Below are 19,939 nucleotides of genomic sequence, written 5' to 3'. Positions count from 1 at the left end.
ATGGCAATAAATGTAAAATGCCAAATTGAATTTTGTGTAATAAAGCTAAATTTCTTTTCTGTCATTTTTACCATGAAACTACCTACAAAAGCACCGGCACTGAGGGGACAGAGAATAAACTCTGACAAATAGAAATGACACGACTTGCTCTCTTACTTCTGAAGCAGTAGACATCATGTCGAGAGTGGGTCTCAGGAAAGCCCGTCTGGTTGCTGTATCTGTAAACGGTTCTGACCCCAGGTTCACCACCTCCACAGCGCTCTCTAGGGGTGACAATGGGGTACCGCACACTCCCGTCTGCCAGCCATCCTGGGCTGCAGTGATTTAGTCCGTCATTCCAAGCTGCATAAAGCTGAGCAGTGGTGGCCAACTCTGCACCATGACTGAGACAGTAGGCCTTTGCCTCACCAAAGGTGAAACGCTGGGGGGTGGAGCCATGGAACACCTCACCTTTGATACAGAGAAACAGTAACGTTGACATGTTACTTTTTGCTACAGTTTTACATACCAGGTCTAATAAAGCAGGCAATTATCACAAAGGCTATACTTTTGGTATTTTTGATCATTTAACAGTTGTCTTACCGTGAATATTCTCCACATAGCAGTACACGTCATACAGCTCATCAGGCTCTAATAGTCCATAGTTCCTCACTCCTGGCAAGGCATCCATGTCTCCAAAACAGCCCTCTCTTGGCATCTGAATGGGATATCTGTGGATGGAAATGCCAAACATCACTGAAGCACCTCTTCTTCTCTAATGGCAGCACTCTAAACATGGCACTTGTGTAAGTACATTCGTGAGTAGGTCTTGAAGAGCTGAAATGTCTGGTTTGAGATCAGATAAGTGACTCTCGGGTACTTGATGATCTCTGTGTTATAATGTGGAGAGCATATCAAATATTAGCTGTCTGAGTGGAGCACTATCATCCCCAGAATGACTGACCTCTACACTAAATGCTCTTTTTTCTACATAGAAAACAACAAGTCAATCTACAATGTCAGGCCTGATGTTTGTTTGGAGCTGAAGAAAGGATTTGGATTGATTGCAAATGTTCGCTGAAAACAACCTTGAATTAATTTAAATAAAATGCTTAAAAGGCCTTAAAATACCAGGTCCTCACCTCACAGAGTGGTCTGAGAGCCAGCCTGCATCACACTGCTCATATCCGCTGTTATAAGCAGCAAGTAGTTGCTCTGGGGTGGCGATGTCAGCCCCGATGTCCTCACAAGCCTCTTTAGCCTGCTCAAAGGTAAAAGCATAGCGACTGGATGCATCACGGTAGTGAAACACCACTCCTGCAAAAAAAAAAAGAAAAGCTTTGCGAGATCTGTGCAGATCTTGTAAAATATGTAATACTAAACAAGCACTCACATAAACAGATTTTGCAAAGACTTTTACATTATTGCAGAGCACATTATCAACATGATAAAATAAAATCATAAAATTATAAAAAAATAACTTCACTAACTGTGATAGAATGCACTTTGCAGTTTAATCTTTTGACTTAGCTTTAAGATTCCTGTAAGATGGTCTCATTGACCATCAGTTGCTGTTCCAAAACATAAGTATTTTTAAGCTTAATTGGCTTCCGCTGAGCATATGCTGCTTGGCTACATGCTGAGAATGTCACCACTAAAACAAAAGATGGGCTGCATGTTGTATTCCCCATGATTGGGCTTTGTCTTGGACATTAAAAGGGGACATGAAACGCTACACATATAAAGGCTAATATACACCGTTGAGCCCTGCTGTTAAAACAGACATAGGTGTAACACTGTCTGTGAAGCTGGTTTTAAGAAATAAGTGCTTAAAGTTTTAAAAACAGCTAATAGACTTAGTTTATGTTAGCTAAATAGTGATAGAATCAATAACTCAGTGGAAAACAAGGACTAATGTAAGTCTATGAGCCGCAGCCAACCATCCAACTAGAAGACGGTGGTAAACTTTGACTTTAAGGACTTATCCAGCTTTAATCCAGCATTAAATCTACGTCGGTTTTTGAGAGCAGGGCTCAGTGGTGTATATTAACCTTTATATGTGTAGTGTTTCATGTCCCCTTTAAATTAATTAAATGAAATCTGAACTGAATTCCTTTCTTCTGTTAACTATAAGAAGAAGTTGGTTTATTTCCTTAAATTTACATCCCAACAGCCCAACCTTATTGTGATCTTAGTGAGCAATGCAATGGAATTCTTGTCATTATTTAATGCAAACTTCGTAAAAGCAGCATTCAGAGCCTGATATATTGGCTCACAAATTACTGTGGTCAGAATATCCATATTGTATTGATTTGAGAGGGCAAAGTCATTCATCACACATGCTGGAACTGTGCATACTATTGATACAGAAACAGGAGAGAAACTGCTTTTCTTCTGTTCTTTAGGGAATGGTTGACCTTATTCCTTTTCATCGTATTGACTGGAACACTTTTCTTTGACTCGGAGTCAAGACACACCTGACTTACAGCACCGACTCACTCATGCCTGGGCAAGGTCATTTCACTATTTTACTTGTCATTGTGACATTATTGCTTGTAGAATAACTACATGATGTGGTTCGCTCTGTTTATTTTAGTACAAAAGTCTTTTTTCTTGTCTGTGTAAAAAAGTCGTGCTTTGAAAAGCATCACGCACAGCAAAATGTACTAAAAATACATTGAAGGAGATGTATTTGCCATTCATCTAAAAAAATGTTGATATTTATTTAAAAAGGGAACGTGAAACACCCTCAGGTTCCCAAAAAGTCATCTCTTTACATAAAGTCAGACTCCACTACAGGCACGTCAAATAAACTCCCCGTGCACAAATTTCTTGACAACAGCTAGATATAAACTCCAAATCTGCTCAACTTTCACCTCTGAACCAAAGTTAACCTGATTCTAGCCTTAAATGATTGGAATTATGTTTAATTCAATCGTTCCCTGTAGAGTGTTGAGACCAAAGACTGGATTTAGCCCAGAAAACAACATCCATGGACACGTGATGCTGGGGCGATATCTGTCTAGTATATATCATTATACTGTTAAAAGTAGGACCATTTAGCAGCAAAAAAGATAAAAACAGGTAGCAAAACTTTGACTCCATATAAATATTTTTTTTCTCTTTAACCATCAGATGTGTAAATAAGTCACTGTTTCCAACAGATTCACGACTATCACTGATAGAAATTACGTTTGCATGTTATTCAAAATGAGCTCAACAACTTTTATGCTCGTTTTGAGCGAGGGAACCCCACAACCACAACCAAAGCAGACATGACGCCAGACCACCAACCTCTGACTCTCTCCCCCACCAATGTAGGAGCAGTGCTGAGCAGGATCAATGTCCATAAGGCTGCAGGTCCTGATGGCATCCCCGGGCGTGTTCTCAGAGCGTGTTCTGGGGAGCTTGCAGGAGTGCTCACAGACATATTCAATCTGTCCTTGGCCCACACTGTGGTACCGGCCTGCTTCAAATCCACCTCCATCGTCCCGATACCCAAAAACTCCAACCCATCTAGCCTCAATGACTACCGCCCAGTAGCACTCACCCCCATCATCACTAAGTGCTTAGAGCAGCTGGTCCTAGCACACTTCAAATCCTGTCTCCCCCCCCACCCTGGACTCCCACCAATTCGCATACCACCAGAACAGGAGCACAGAGGATGCAGTCTCCATCACACTGCACTCTGTCCTCTCACACCTGGACAATAACAACACCTACGCCAGAATGTTGTTCATAGACTTCAGTTCAGCGTTCAATACAATCCTCCCCTCACAACTCATCAGGAAACTGACAGACCTGGGCATCAGTTCCCTCATGTGCAAATGGTTACTGGACTTCCTGACCAACCGCCCCCAACATGTCCAGCTGGATAACCGCTGCTCATCAACAATCACAATGAACACCGGTGTACCACAAGGCTGTGTGATGAGCCCTTTCTCTACTCCCTCTTCACCCACGACTGCAGACCTGCCGATGGTTCTAACACCATCATTAAGTTTGCAGATGACACCACGGTGATTGGCCGATGAGGCCGCCTACAGGGAGGGGGAGGATTGTCTGGCTGAGTGGTGCAACACAAACAACCTGCTGCTTAACACTGAGAAGACCAAGGAGCTCATCGTGGACTACAGGAGGAATGCTGACCCACATCCACCCATCCACATTAAGGGGACGGCTGTGGAGCGTGTGAGCAGCTTCAAGTTCCTGGGAGTCCACATCTCCGAGGATCTCATCTGGACGACCAACTGCTCCAAGCTGGTCAAGAAGGCTCACCAGCGCCTCTTCTTCTTGAGGACTCTGAGGAAGAACCACCTGTCCTCAGACATCCTGGTGAACTTCTATCGCTGCACCATCGAGAGCATCCTGACCAACTGCATAACAGTCTGGTACGGGAACTGCTCTGCCTCGGACCAGAAGGCGTTGCAGAGGGTCATGAAAACTGCCCAGCGCATTGCCGGAGCACCACTTCCTGCCATAAAGGACATCTACAGGAAGCGGTGTCTGCAAAGGGCTGGGAAAATCATCAAAGACCCCAGTCACCCATCACATGGACTCTTCACCCTCCTGCCCTCTGGGAGGCGCTACAGGAGCCTCCAGACTAAGACCACCAGGTACCGGAACACAGTGTTGCCAACTCCTCAGTAAGGAAAATCGCTATTGGTTGTCCTAAAAGTCGCTAGAAGTCGCTAAATGACGTCATCACCTAATTTGCATAATTGGTCATGCTAATATAATTGTAACTTATGTTGTTGGAGAGAGAAATAACACCGTGGAAGAGACATAAAGTGAGTAAAAAACGTCCTAAATGCATTTAGTTTATTTAGAACTACAAATTAAATTTCTTTTAGCAATTATTGTTTTTTTTAATGTCACAATTCCAACCCTGCTCCTTTACCCGGGCTTGGACTGGCAAAAGTGACCCGAAATAGGCACTCTGGTGGAGTTACTTCGTGTGTGTGTGTTTATAAGTAGTTTTAAACCTTGTGATCCACAAAACAGCATAAGAGTAAAAGAAGAACTGACTGTGTTACAGCACCGCTGCTTGTTGAGAGTAAAAGCGATACGCGCTTTCACGTTTTTTTAGCGACTTTTTAAAGAAAAAAAGTCGCTAGGGGGTCTGAAAACTCGCTAAATATAGCGACAAAGTCGCTAAGTTGGCAACACTGCCGGAACAGCTTCTTCCCCACAGCTGTCAGACTCCTGAACTTTGCCTCCTGACATCTGACCCACATTAAACTCATGGACTGAACATACACACACCCACAACCACCTACACACACACACAATGGACAACTGTACCCTCATACACACAATAATAACATGGACTGAACCACCACTCACAACCACTAACACTTTATATAGCCTCTGTAGAAATTATCCACATATCTCACTTATCTTAACTGCACTATTGTATAATTCTGTGTAAATAATCATTCTTTACAATACGATAATTTATAATTCTACAACTCTTTATAACTTGCATAGTTCCCATTTCTGTATAGCTGTATATCTCATATTTCTGTATAGTTTTTTTTTTATTTCATATTATGTATATTTTTCATATTTATAGCCTGTACATAGCTTGTACTCACTACAGCCTGTACATACTTATAGTTATAGCATATTCATAACATACCTTCATACCGTGTACATTATAACATACCATAATAGACCCATTTCTGTAATATACTTACATATCTATATTATTGCTAATATATATTGTAATATATCTATATCATGGCTAAAGCACTTCTGGATGGATGCAAACTGCATTTCGTTGCCTTGTACCTGTGACATGTGCAATAACAATAAAGTGGAATTCTATTCTATTCTATTCACTGTGTGAAAGCAGGCAAGAGTAAAGTAGAAGGAACAGTATATTTCTAAAATGACTTCAGAACTCACTGCACATGTTCATGGTATTTGATCCATGGCCATTAATTCATAAACAATTTAAGTGCAGCTTAATTTTAAAAGTGAAATTCTTAGTATGTTCATTTATTGACAACATTATATTATGTTCTTGACTGACAGACTGATAAAAATATATATGTATGTCTCACCTTTGACCTTGACCTGCACAACATCATTAGCATCCTCGAGACCTTGCTGCACCTCACAGCGGTAAAAGCCAGTGTCGTTCTGCCTCACGCTCTCAAGACGCAGGGTGAGGTCAGCGGGGGAGTAGGCATAGTTGAACAGAGAGGCCCGTTCCTTGTAGGCCTCGCTGACCCTCACTCTGTCACCACGGGCCACCAGGATCTCTGTCTCCATGCCATGATTCAGGACACTCCATTTAATCCGGGGGACAGACAGCACGGCGTGGCGACCATTGGTAGAGGGGGATGGCGGAGGGTGTGCCAGAGACACCAGGCAGGGTAAAGTCAGAGAGCCACCGAGCACCGCAAACACAGGTTGGGTGGCGGGGATGGTTACATGGAGAAGCTTCGAATCATCTGAGAAGAGGGAAGCTTTAAAGTAACAAGTGACCTTTTGTAATGCACTCTAATTTTTTTTTGATAAGAATCAGATGAGAAGGTCAAGACCACTGTCATGTTTGTGTGTTAAGCACAGACATAAAGACAGAGCAGCTTTAGAACTCCCAGTTTTGTCCCTCGTCCCTTTAGGGATTGCCTGCAACTCAGTCTTTTCCTAGCATTGTCTTCCATCACCTCTGTATGTCTTCCTTTACTACATCCATGACTCTTCATTATCCCTCCTTTGCACATATCCAAACCCTAACAACCATGCCTTTCTAACTTTGTCTCTAAAATCCTCAACCTTATGCCCCTCTTATATATTCATATCTGGTCACTGTACAACTCTGCTACCTTTAGCTTTACCTCCTGTCTTTTTGCTATCATATCCAAACTATGGATCATAGTATGTAGGTCTCACTGCCATCTTCTAAACTGTCCGTTTTCTCTCTTGCTGCTATCCTTCTGTCACATATCACCCTTGACACACTCTCTTCTTCACCTCTTTTATGCAAGGGCTGACCCCAGGCATTTAAACTCATTCACCTTCACTACCACGATCTTTGCATTATCTACCACTGAAGCAGTAGAGAGCAGTGATGTGGCTGTAGTGAACACATATTTCAAGGTGGATTCGGGGGAAAATGTAACTAGGTGTAGGGTGACCTTGGACGTGAAGAAGAGGTAGCGAGTGAAGGTAGATCCAAGGATTAAATGGTGGAAGTTGAAGAAGGAAGACTGTTGCAGGGAATTCAAGGAGGAAGAAATTGGGTGATATGGTAGAGTTACCAGATGAAGTGATGAAGGAAACTGCCAAGAAGGTGTTTTGTATATTCTTTGGACAAAGGAAAGTGGATAAGGAGACTTGGTGATGGAATGAGAAAGTACAGATAAGCATTGAATGGAAGATTTTGGCGAAGAAAAAGTAGGATAGTCAAGGAGATGAAGAAAGTGGATAGGAGTAATTCGAGGCTATGGTTTACAGCAAATAGAGAGGTGGTAAAAAAATGAAAAAGGCTTTTTATGTGACGCTGGAGACTAAGGAAGGATAACTAGATTTGCACCATTTGGCTAGATAGACTGAACTGGAAAGGATGTGCTGGAGGTTAGGATGATTAAGGATATAGATGGTAACATACTAACAAGTGAAGAGAGTGTATTAAGAGTGTGTAAGGAGTAGTTTGAGGAACTTATGAATGAAAATGAGAGCGAGAATAAGCTAAATGGAGGAAACGGTTAGTACAAAGCAACTGAGGGCAACTTGAAGACTAGAAAGGTGATTTGTCCAGAGGACATGCCTGTGGTGGTATGGAGATGTCTCAGAGAGAGGGTAGTGGACTTTTAAACCAGATTTCTGAACACAAATTTGGAGAGTGAGAGGATGCCTGAGGAGTGGAGAAGTGAACTGGTACCGATTTTCAAGGACAAGGGTGATGTGCAGAGCTGTAATAACTACAGATGGGAAAAAGTTGATGAGCCATACCATGAAGAGATGTGACAGAGGTGTCGAAGCTAGGTTAAGGAGAGAGGTGACGATCAGTAAGGGGTAATATGGCTTCATGCATTACAGATGTGATGTTTGCTTTGACAGTGTTGACAGAGAAGTACAGAGAAGGTCAGAAGGAGCTTCACTGTTTCTTTGTGTATCTAGAGAAAGCATACGATAGGGTGCCAAGAGGGGAACTGTGGTATTGTGTGAGGAAGTTAGAAGTGACAGAAAAGTATTTGAGGTTGGTGCAGAACATGTCTGAGGACGGTGAGACAGTGCTGAGGTGTGTGATAGATGTGACAGATGGATTCCAGGTTGGCACGAGATTACATCAGAAATTGTCTCCGAGCCCTTTCTTCTTTGCAATGATGATGGACAGGCTGACAGATGTGGGCAGGCAGGAGTCTCCGTGGACTGTGATGTTTGCAGACAATGATGTGATTGAGTCACTGGTAAGTTCAAAACCAAACTCTGGTGGGCAAAGTATGAAACATGGCTGAGGTTTTAAATAACAGTGTCGGTGTCTCTGGGAGCAAAAAGCTCAGAGTTTAGACTGGTCAGAATGCTCTGTTTCAGACAGTTTCTTCTACTCCTATCTGTATAAAAAAAGGATACTAATGTGTTCATCTCAGACACACAGCTCTGGCTGTAAACACGACAGTATCACCCACCTGCTGTTATGTTTGCAAGAATCACCAAAGCAGAGGAAAGTTGACTTAAAGAGAGGGAGACATTACATTTAATTCATGTTTGTCAGACAGTGCATGAGCTGAGGGTGTGCACCTCACCTCAGGAAAAGTGAATCACATAAAGCTGCTCTAGAAGAGTCCAAGAATAAGAAACAAATGAAACTAGAAATGAGCATAAAAGGTCAATTCTAATGAGCTACTTCTTGGGTTATTATACATACTATTCATTGAGGACATTTGTGTAAATATTTGTGTTTTAGTAATATTATATAAATTAGGGACACACAAACATGACTCAGCCACTTCTACTAAACGTAGACACAATGATGTTTTAACAAAATGCTAATGTTAGCTAAATACGGTTACAGCTCTCACCCTGATGATGGTACTAGATGAAAAGTTAAGGGATTGCCTGTTGATATAAAAAATTAGCTATTTGATTACTTTATCTTTAATTTTCTTATTCTTTTGCTGACACAACAAAAGAGCTACATTTACAAAGCGGTATCAATTAACCTTGATTTTTAGCTGGAACACTCAGATACCTTTGAGCATGGCCTCGACTGGGTGCATGTCAGCAAAAACAATAAATGACATCAAATGATTAAAGAGGACCGTACTGCCCTAAAATGTTAGAGGTCAGGCGTGATTTAATGAAGCTGTGGATGTCAGTAGTGGTTGGCAGTGGTGAAAGTGACGGAGATAGAGAGGGAGAGGTGCATACCAGGCTCGTGGAGGGAAGTAGAGGGCGATAGCAGGACGAAGAAACAGATGGCGCACAGCAGCACACGCAGAGGCACATCCAGCCTGTGGGTAAAAGACAAGAAAGGAGACAGAGGGACATAATGTGTGAACCTGAATATGACAAGGAGTTCTCCAGTTTGAACAACACGTCTTTTAGCCATACTACTTCCTAACACCCTTTCTTCACTTTCAGTTACAGTACCCAGTGCATTAAATTTAAATCCCACACTTTTCATCAAACAAACAAACAAAAATTCCTAATTAAATATAAATGATGAGTGGAAGTGCGAAAGAAGCAAAGTTTCTGTCACAGGAAGGATTACTGTCATTATTTTTCTTAATAAAAACAAATAAAACATATTTTTTTGTATTAAAATATTGTGAATTACTCTAATGCTTTACATGTTATCATTTTTTCTCAATCAAGTTTTGTCCAAAAACTGTTAAAATACATCACTGAGCCTTCCCAGGTGACTGTATCCCAAATACTCAGCGGAGCACCAAGACAAAAAACTATAAATAGTATGTAAGTGCTTCTAAAAACTTAAATGTAAAAAATTTAAAAAAAAAAATATGCTTCAAAGAGGGTTGATACCTAGAAGACTGTAGTTTTTAGCCCTGTGAAGGATTTTGACAGAAGCGCCAAAAAAAAAAACCAACAGTAAAAATGGATATCTCTTCTCTCTGGATGATGTAATATTCATAACTATTTAAGTGCTTGCATGTCTTTGGTAACTCTAATTTCACAAGCCGATGAAAAGCTTTTTAAAACATTGACACTTCTTCAGTTTTCTTTCTTGTTTCTATTTTGTTTGTTGTTAGCTTTTTATTTGTTACTAAAAATGACAACTGCAGTTACCCGTTTTTGAAAGGGTCAAACACTTTTGATGTCAGCCGCTGAAATGCAGCTTTTAAAGAACTACAAAACAGTGTGAACTTGACTTCTTGTGCCAAAGATACAGCCTCACTAAAAAACTTGAAGGCAACCTTTTAGAGTGCACTATTTTTATTCTTTTTTTTAAGCATTCTTGGTTCATAACATTGTAGACAGCTGCAGCTGCTGTTCCACAACACCTGACAGCAAGTATCTCCAAATATGAGTGTATCACTAAGGAGAGAATAAAAAAGAGGCGCACTGATATGAGAGATTCATCAAACTCAAAGCAGACAAGTAGTGACACCTGCTTTCATATCATGTTTAAACTGTCTAATAAAGCCAGTGAGCGGATAACATGAGCATCTTTGCTGGAAAAAATGAGAGAATGATGAGTGTAGCCATCAAAAGTAATGCTGACACAACCACAAAAGATACAATTTAGAACACCGCAGATAGGAAACACAAAGGACTTTTTATAATATTATTATAACAACACCTTCAAGAACAAACTAAAAGCCACGAGAGGCTAAGACTGGGCCTGCATACTTCAGTGATGCATTCTCCAAGAATAATGATTCACTGAGATAGAACAGTTTCAGCTGTTTCACCTCATTGACTTTTAGTTAATGATTACCAGCTTTTTTCATTACTATAGCTAGCCAGATTCATTGTGTTTATAGCTAATAGTTTTATTTGTTTATTCTAAGAAAATGATTTTCAGCTGTTAGCAATGCATTTAGTGGAGTATTTCAACCATTTTTTGCAATTTCTGTACACATTTTCCATTGACTATGTGGAAAAAAGAATCATCCTATTTGTGGGTAGAATCAGAAAATAATTAATAAATAAATTTGTTCTGTTTTTCTGTAACTCATGATAATGATGGGAAACTACACCTAGGCGTTCTAAAACCCCCCAGAAACAACAACTTGTGAGTCATCATGAATAACGTGAAAACAAGCAGTTGTGCAGATTAAATTAAAAAAAATGTTTGTTTGTGACCAGCTGTCACAATCAAACATTTTCATCAGCACTGTTGTTTGTGTTACTAACTTTTAGTTATATTGGGTAAATATTTTGAACTCGTATGTGTGGGTGTGTACAATTATCATGATTATTATTATTATTATTATTAGAATGAGCTTGATGTGAGTTTAGTCTTCAAATTACGATTACAATGGCAACCTTCTCACAACCCTTTCGAGGCCTGTTTGAGAGTTAAAACTTGGTTTTACGGTTAAGGTTAGGATCAATTTTTAACAGACTTTTTTTCAAGTCACGGTTAGACTGTTAGTTGTGATAGTTAAGGTTATTTTATGCAACGTATTATGTGAATGAATGTTCTCATAAAGCTAGCTTTGCAAATATACCCGGGTGTTTTCGCTTTTGTGTGTGAGTCTCTGTGTGTGTGAGTCTGAGTGTGTGTGAGTCTGTGTGTGTGTGTGTGTAGGAGACAGAGAGAAGGACTGCCTGTGTGTCCTTGGAGCTTTGTGGCTGCTGTGAGTCAGACTTCAGGAGCTGTGGAGTGTGAGCTGAATTCTGATTTCTAGAAAACTCCCTGGAGGGTCAGACTGAAACCCAACCTCCAGCTTAACTAGATTTACCATTATTAGCACTCGCGTTACCCTGAGCATATTGTGTTTTGCTTTTGGTGTCCTGTTTTCCTTTGTTGTATTTTTTGGTAGACATAAGGGTATGTTACACCATTTTATGTTATCTCCTTTCTGCTTTTTCTTCACAATGGCAGCTAACAAACAAAGTATGAAAGGCTTTTATCCAAGAGGAAAAGGCCTTTATATTACGAGTTGCAGACAGGCTGCCGAGCTATAATATTGCATTCTTTCCTCAAGAACTCTTCATGCAAGTTAAGACCCAAACTCAGCTACTGATTATACTTTAATTTCTACTGTAACAGCTTGTGGCCTTAGGACTTGAAATAATCCTATAATCAGTTTTTTAAAAAGCAAAGAAAAAACTTCATGAGTTTGGAATTTCTTTCTAAAGCTACGTTGAGAAAAAAAAGCAACAATTAAATTGAAACCTCTTCTATTTCCTTTTCTTTTTTTTTAGTTAGAATTATCAACAGATGGCAAATTATTGGCCAGATGATTCAACCACAACCAAGCAGAAACCGAGCAGGTCACTCCTTCCCACAGGGGACAAAACCTGACAACACTTCGCCCGCGGGTCTGCATTAACGAGAGGTTCAATAGGAGGAAATAAATGAGGCTGAATAAGAGTAAATGGTCCATTCAGACTCTTAGATCTTTTATGCAAGCTCTTTTTACAAGTTGCCTGTGGAGAGGAGAAGAAGCTGGACTGTCTGTCTGCCTTAGCTGAAGATGAATGTGCAACTCTGGAATCAGACAGTTGTGTCAGTGAACATTTCCTTTTGACTGAAAGGAGTATTAAACATGTGACGACGAGAGAAACTGAAGTTTGTTTTATGGGTCTCAGCAGAGACAGAGTTCTAATCAAAACAGGATTAATAAATAATCGCTCAAAGGCTCTTATAATGGATAAATATGAAGGCTTTGAAGGCTTTGAAGGCAGAAATGCCACATGGGATAAAGCTGGCCGTTCAAATCAATTTAACCGAACAGAGATTTAGACTGACAGGTACCCATATCCATTAAACTTAAATGGGAATGGGCTAAAGAAAAGAAAAGGCGAAATTCAGCATACACTAAAGATTTGTCATATGAGAAAGAGTGCCCTTGAGAAACATTTACATGTTACATAAAGATTACCAAAGTACAGCTCAGCACATCAAAAGGTGTGGGCAAAAATAAATAAATAAATGTAATTTAGATAATTCAAACAAGTTTGATTTTACATGAGTATTTTTATTTTATGCAACTTAATGTTTTTACCACTACACAGTCTTGTCCCCTGCTTTTGTTTGGGGTACATCATCAATATAAAGGAGGGTCTCCAACAGCTGCTCCTCAAGAAATCCCATCTGTCGCTGGCATCAGCATCGAAGCCTGGGCTGGCTTCAGTGTCGATGCCAATTACGAAGCACGATACTCAGGTCTGTCTATTCTATTACACTACTATTGCACTTTTTACAAAAATATGTGGACTGTATGTCTGCTTGATTACCAGCTATAATCTTAAAAAGTTTAAACTTAGTTGCACAAATGAAATGCTCCACTGATGTCTGACACTTTTTTAGTCAATTAGCTTATCTGACTGGCTGACTTCAATATCTCCTGGCCAAATAGAATGAACTCAGTTCTGTCAATGGCAATTTTGCATATGTAGTATTACTTAGTGTTACTGTTAAAGAGTTCACACATTTGATGAGCAAAGTAACCAAAAGCAGAACACTTTGCATGACACCCTAAGGCTGTCAAAAGCAAATCTAATTCCAATTTCACCCACAATCTCATTGGTTGCTGTTTTTTTTAATATAACTGGGACATCAACATCTCATCTACAAAACTAGGATTTATTAAATGAGCACAACACCAGCTAGCTTGACTTGCTGATAAAATCTGAGATGTGAGCGATTTAGATGTCTGACATAGAGTATCAACGAATAAAAAGTTGCATAAAAATATGAAAATATTGTAGAGGAAAAAAAAGAAGTGGATATATCCACACAAAGAGATATTCTATTAAGATCATTTCAAATTCTAACATTAATAACTTCTATAATAGTTGAACAAGCTTGAATAAATCAGACAGTAATTGCATTTTCCATGCTGATTTTATTTCAGCTTCAGATCACACTGATGTGAAACTTTCTGCAAACTGTGCTTTACATTTTAAACTTATCAGCTATCTGTCTCCCTCACTTGATAATTCAGCTGCTCTGTGGGTGTAGCCTCCCACCATGACCACATTTCCACAGGGCATGAAGTTTATAGAGACACACAGAGAGAAGACGAAATAATAAGAGAGAGAGAAGTGTTTTTTTCCCAGGCAATGGATGCATTCTGGTCAACAACAGAAGTGCAAAGTCAGGCATCACAAGTGGCTGAATAGTCAGTGACTTCACCTTAAGGGAAATGCAGGGAGGGCCAAGAGAGAGGATGTTTGACCGCTAAGTATGCCAGGAAAGGTCATTTGAGGCTGGAAGGGAGGAAGGAGGTAGAAGGGGTGAACTACATTCTTAAGGACTGCACCAGCTTTGTGAGAGTTTGGCCCATTTGTCACTTTACCCAGGATGTGATGAGAGGGTTGATGCTCCAGCAGAAAGCTAAGTGCAGCACACATGCTGACATTTCTGTAAACGGGTTGACTGCATTGCTGCATCTTTAGAGCATCAACCACAGTTAAGTGTTTGCGAAAAAGAAGACATTGGAGTTCTGTCATTGTGAATTTCAAGGAAAAACTACCTTTTGAATTACACTCAGCTTGACACACTGAAGGTTTATGACAGCAGTGCTAAGTTCACAGTTTTTAGAATTATTTCACACTTTTTCACTTTTTGTAGTTTTTTTTCAGTGTTAGGGTTGGAATACTGCCTCAGCTGTTTGTAAATGATGCGATCCTGTTAAGTTCATCAGTGCTCCAGCCTTTTACAAATGGCAGCGAGGAGAATAAGCACCTCCAGGTGTAAGACTATGATTCTCAACTGCAAAAGTGTGGACTTGGTATTTCAGGAAGATGAGGTGCTGCTTCAAGTCAAGGATTTCAAGTGTCTGGGGTCTCGCTGTTGATTTACTGATCTGCATGAGGGTGGGAATGGGCTATGAGATGAAATAATAAGATTATGGATATGAGGGGTAAAAATGAGCTTCCAAAGGGTGTCTTAGTCTCACCCTTAGAGATCGTTTTCACTTTGGAGAAAGAGTTTGTATTTCCCCAAAAGAACTGGAGGAGTTGGCTGAGGAGAGAGAGGTCTGGGCTTCTCTGCTTGGACTGCTGCCCCTGTGACCCAGATCTGTACTGGCAGTACAAAGGGGATGGATGGATTTAGCTTTCCTTAGTTCTTTTATTTACAGTAAGGAACATGCAAATCTACTTATGTTAGTTAACATCAAAGCTGTAAGCAGAGTTTACACAATAGTGAGGATCAAACAATTTTTTCTCTTACTGAATCATATTAAAGCTCTAGTGCGTGTGCTTTAGTGACCAGTAGAAGAAGCTACACTTCTGAAAGACACTGGGACCTTGAGTTGTAATACAATCAAAACCAGCTTAGAGGTTATTTCATGTATATTTATAATGTATATTTTACTACTGTAAAATCTATATTTTACTACTGCATTTTTACAGCAAAAACATCCTTTTGTAATAGCATTTACAGTAAAGTTGCTGTAAATTTAATTCACTGTACTGTAATTTCATTTGCAAGAATTATATTAAAAATAAAAACATATTAAAAATGTGTTTTTTACAGTATCTTACTGGTATCTAGCTTCCAGTAAGTTACTGCTGAATTTATAGCAACCTGTTCACAGTGCTGTATACAGTTTGTGTACAGTTTAAAGTTACTGTCCCTTTTTTAAGTATTTTCAGTATTTTCATATATATATTTATGCTAACTGACATCAGATTTTAAAGTCATATGAGGCTAAATTAATTATGAACAAAGAAGAAGTTTAAACAGATTTTATAAGTACTTTTATTAAATGATTCTAAATTAATAAATGCAAAGGAACTCAGTAGCACCGAAAGCCTTTCACCACACAGTCTAAAACTGCCTCTTTTTGCTCCTGTCATTCAGATTTAAGAATGGATTCAAAAACTACTTTCCAGCCCATCACTGGTCAAACACTGACCTCCACTGTACCCCTCCATTTTCTCTAAGAAAGGACCCCCACAGTAAACTCCTGTCGCCCCTCGGCACATCCTCACTACCCCATCCCACCAGTCCCACATCACACCACCTAGAATGGATCAGCCTGCCCATCTCCAGGGGCAACCTGAACACCCCCACCTCCCACCCCGAATAGACACAATCTGACAGGAAGCAAGGAGCAGCCAGGGAGGGCTGGAAGCAAGGGAAACCTCAAAGAGAATAGGGGAGGCAGAAAAGAAGAAAGAGGCTCCATACAGCATGACTGAGTGCTGAGAGAGATGTTAAGTTCACAGGAATGATTTGGAACAGCTCGCCAGGCAGCCTCAGGCAGCAGTCATGTCTTGTTAGCTGTTAGCCGCTGACTCTGTGTGCTGGAGGGCAAAACTTTTAAAGCAGTGACAAAAGCCATAAGCTACAAGTCTCTGGGTGTTAGCTACAGCAGCAGTTAGACTTGTGTGAGTTTGTGTGTGTGAGTGTGTTGTAGTCTGTGTGCCACAAGCCGATTAGGCAGATCTGCTGTGAGTTTTAAGGGCTTATGCCTCAGACAGAGTGAGAAAAAACAACAGCATTGGTTTCCACTCATTATATACTTTTTGGAGGAGATAGAAACTTGCTGCTGCTTTAGAGAAGCAACACCTTTTGAAGTTATGGGAAAGGGCAGTGAACACAATGACCTGATTGCTTATGGCCCCCACAGAGAGCCAGCTGTATCATCAGCTGCTGAGAGCCCACAACTAATTGATTGAGTTAAAATTTACCCTATTGGAAAACTCCACTCACCACATGCTTAAATAGAAATTAACAGCAACACTTACATTAGATTTACCATATCCACTCAAAAAATTAAAGGAAGTGATCAGATATGCACCAAGATGTAATGCTTTTTACAATTCTAGAATTAAAAGTAAAGCTGATCAACACAAACAGATTAGCCAAGTCAAACCTTGGTCCTTACATAAAAGTGGTTATATAAACATGGAAGGGTTGTTACATTCTCTGAAATCTATTATGTGCTGGGTTTGTACAGATGCAGTAATTCCATTTGTATAGCAGCCATTTCCTTGAGGCAATGTGTGAACCTTACATTTACAGGTCAAAAGAATAAGTTTCTTAGTGACTCCCATATGTGCAGAGCAATCTGCATATCAAATTAAAGTTGATGAGTTTCTGCAATGTTCAGAGATCAAATTGTTGGTCTTGATTTCTCTGCAACAGGTTTTCAAGAACAGTGTGTAGAACAGTCTGTGATCATGTATGTATGTGAATCAGTATGTAATGGATTTTAACAGAAGCGCTATAAATTGTCTTTCCAGAACTCTGTTGATCTACTGAAATCTCTAAATTTAAACCGCTGGATCAGGCTTCACATATAGAAGCTGAATAGACAGAAGTAAAAAAGTTCACAGATTATGATACTGTACACTTTAGATGTTCAGAATTTGGAATGAGAAATAGATTCTGTATAAAGGATTGTTGGTTACAAAGAATTCAAATGAAGGACTGTTTCTTTTTATTTAGAGTTATCAAAAAGGTTTGACTTTGGAAAATGAACTTAGCAGTTTGTTAATATGTAAATTGGCACCTAAAATAAACAGTAGATCTGCACGAGTTCTGGTGCCTTTCTTTTCCTGATTGCAAACGTTCACCTAACTGCCCAAGTTTAAATCAAAGGTTTTTCCATGTGGAACAGTAATAATAATACCCTATTTGAATTCCTATATATGAGACTGACAAGAAAAGACATTCAGTGATGCTGTCTGCACAAGTGCAAGCTGACTTATATTATAGAGAAAGGTATTTTCAATTATTATATGAATATTCAAATTAAGGACTGTATACTAAACAAAAGTGGAGAGCTGCAGGATAACAACCAGGTAACAATTCAAACTTTTCTCATTGAGTGTGGATGTAAACCCAAGATTCAGCACTTTACATAAATGCTGAATTTTGCATCATTTCCGATGCAGCACTGAAAATTGATGCATACACTTATACATTGTGTTTAATATATGTGACGTTTTTACAGCTAAATGAGGAGAAAACACATCTCAAACCTGAACTAATTAACTTTAAAACTGTTTCTCCAAAGAGAAAATAACAAAAAAGGAAATACATCAATAAATAAATCAATTTTTAAAACTTTATTTGTATTAAGGTATTGATTGCATGTTAATGGCACAGTTATTTCCACTGGCTTATACTTTTTTTTTTTTTTTTTGCCATAATTGATTTATTTATTTACTTACTTACAGGTTACATGTATTTATATCTACCAGGTGCAACATAAGGATAACAAATTTGGCTAAATATATAAGACACAAAACCCTGAAAACAAGTAATTCTGCAAGATCAGCATTTCCCCTTTGATGCATGTACAATGTGCTGATTTTTTTCCTTCTATTTTTAGCCTACCGCGTTAGAGTATTTTTAAATTGTGCTATCACTACTTTTTTCTTTACAACATCCGATTATTACTTCTAGCTCTGCACATACTATCACTAAACATCTCTGGGGTAATGTTGTGATGCTGAGGTTGTTAAGTGATGCTGTTAGCGCACTACTTTGTATTACCAAGCTGTATCACTCATTGTTCGGCATTTCAAGTTTAACGATCCCCAAAATTCGTTCCATAGAAATGCAAACGGTGTTTCGAAATAAAATGCATGCGTAGCAAGGTCAGAGGCTTAAACAAATATCAAACACGGCACAAAAAGAAGTCGAAAACCTAAAAGCACGATTTTGCTTGCGCGTTTTACACTAATGAAATTCGCAAAACAGATATAAAGGACTTACTTCATGTTTAGACTTCTCGGCTTGGTTTTGCAGAAGTTAATCAGCGTCTCTTCTCGAAGAAGCCTCGGCACAGGTGCAGGTGTTTGTATCTATTTCCCGACCGAAATTCATCCAGGAGTCTCTCACTGCTGAAGCGACTGCAGAAGAGAAGTAGAGGCTTTCACTCTCGTCCTTCCCCGCCGCCAAAATGAGAGGAGGTGGAGAGAGGAGAAACTGGGATGAGAGCACTTTTAAAAGCCCAAGAACCCCCTCACTCCCTCCTCCTTCTGCTAAAGAATGAACAAATGAGGATGCTTATCATCAGTATCATAAGCGGGTCGTCCCCATACCCCATAATTTGATGCTGGAAAACTAGTTCATGCATTCATTACTTCTAGGCAGGACTATTGTCATTCAGTGTTATCTTTTTTCTCCCTAAAAGTTTCCTAAAAAGCCTCCAATTCATCCAAAACGCTGCAGGGAGAGTGTGAACAGGTGCAAGAAAGAGAGGTCATATTTCTTAAATACTGGCTTCTCGTCATTGGCTCCCTGTTAATTCCAGAATATATGCTAAATTTAAAATAGTTCTCCTGACATATAAAGTGAGGTCTCAACTTTTTAGACTTAAAACTTTCCTTTTGATAAAGTTTATAGTTAGGGCTCAATCGGGTGACCTGAATCATACCTTACTTATGCGGGACTTCACGTGATACACCATGCAATTTTCACCCCACTGCAGCATGACATTAAATGTTCTTCTTCTCCCATAGCGTCAACGGTTAAAGAGTCAATAATTGACATTTATGGCCACTATAGGGGGAGGAACAATTCCATAAGAATTTGACAAAATGCTCTAATATATAATGCCCTTATTAAGGGCTAATGCCTGCAGTCTAACCCAGATTTCCAGCAGACTCAATAAAATTAGCATTCAGCTGTAGTCTCAAAACATTACCACTCACAATCATGTCTGGATCTCCAAAGAAGGAAAAAAGTGACACATTTTCTGATGATTTATGCTAGAATCTTGGGAGATCTGCATCTCATTTCACAAACTGTGTGTCACATAATTACAAGATAACATCTCAAAATATAATTAGTATTCTTGCATAATGATCTTGTGGTTATCTGACTTCCTGTTGTTTGTTTCTT

At 39.5% G+C, this 19,939-nt stretch overlaps 1 protein-coding gene across 2 annotated transcripts in view; it reads right to left on the bottom strand.

The window, feature by feature from the left end:
* Positions 1-18,983, bottom strand: part of bcan (brevican) — a 29,100-nt gene extending 10,117 nt beyond the window's left edge. For both annotated transcript variants that reach the window (XM_031745902.2, XM_031745903.2), the window contains exons 1-6: positions 18,809-18,983; positions 9,364-9,446; positions 6,048-6,440; positions 1,122-1,296; positions 583-710; positions 157-450 (exon numbers count right to left, since the gene is read on the bottom strand). In XM_031745902.2, coding sequence (XP_031601762.1) covers positions 157-450; positions 583-710; positions 1,122-1,296; positions 6,048-6,440; positions 9,364-9,446; positions 18,809-18,813 — 1,078 coding nt within the window. In that variant the 5' untranslated portion in view covers positions 18,814-18,983. The remainder of the gene's footprint in view (positions 1-156; positions 451-582; positions 711-1,121; positions 1,297-6,047; positions 6,441-9,363; positions 9,447-18,808) is intronic.
* Between the last annotated feature and the right edge of the window lie 956 nt (positions 18,984-19,939).

The sequence above is a fragment of the Oreochromis aureus genome, linkage group 11 (assembly GCF_013358895.1).
Source record: "Oreochromis aureus strain Israel breed Guangdong linkage group 11, ZZ_aureus, whole genome shotgun sequence".
Classification (NCBI taxonomy): Eukaryota; Metazoa; Chordata; class Actinopteri; order Cichliformes; family Cichlidae; genus Oreochromis; species Oreochromis aureus.
Note: the sequence above shows the minus strand (reverse complement) of the source record. Positions and strands in the feature narration are given on the sequence as shown.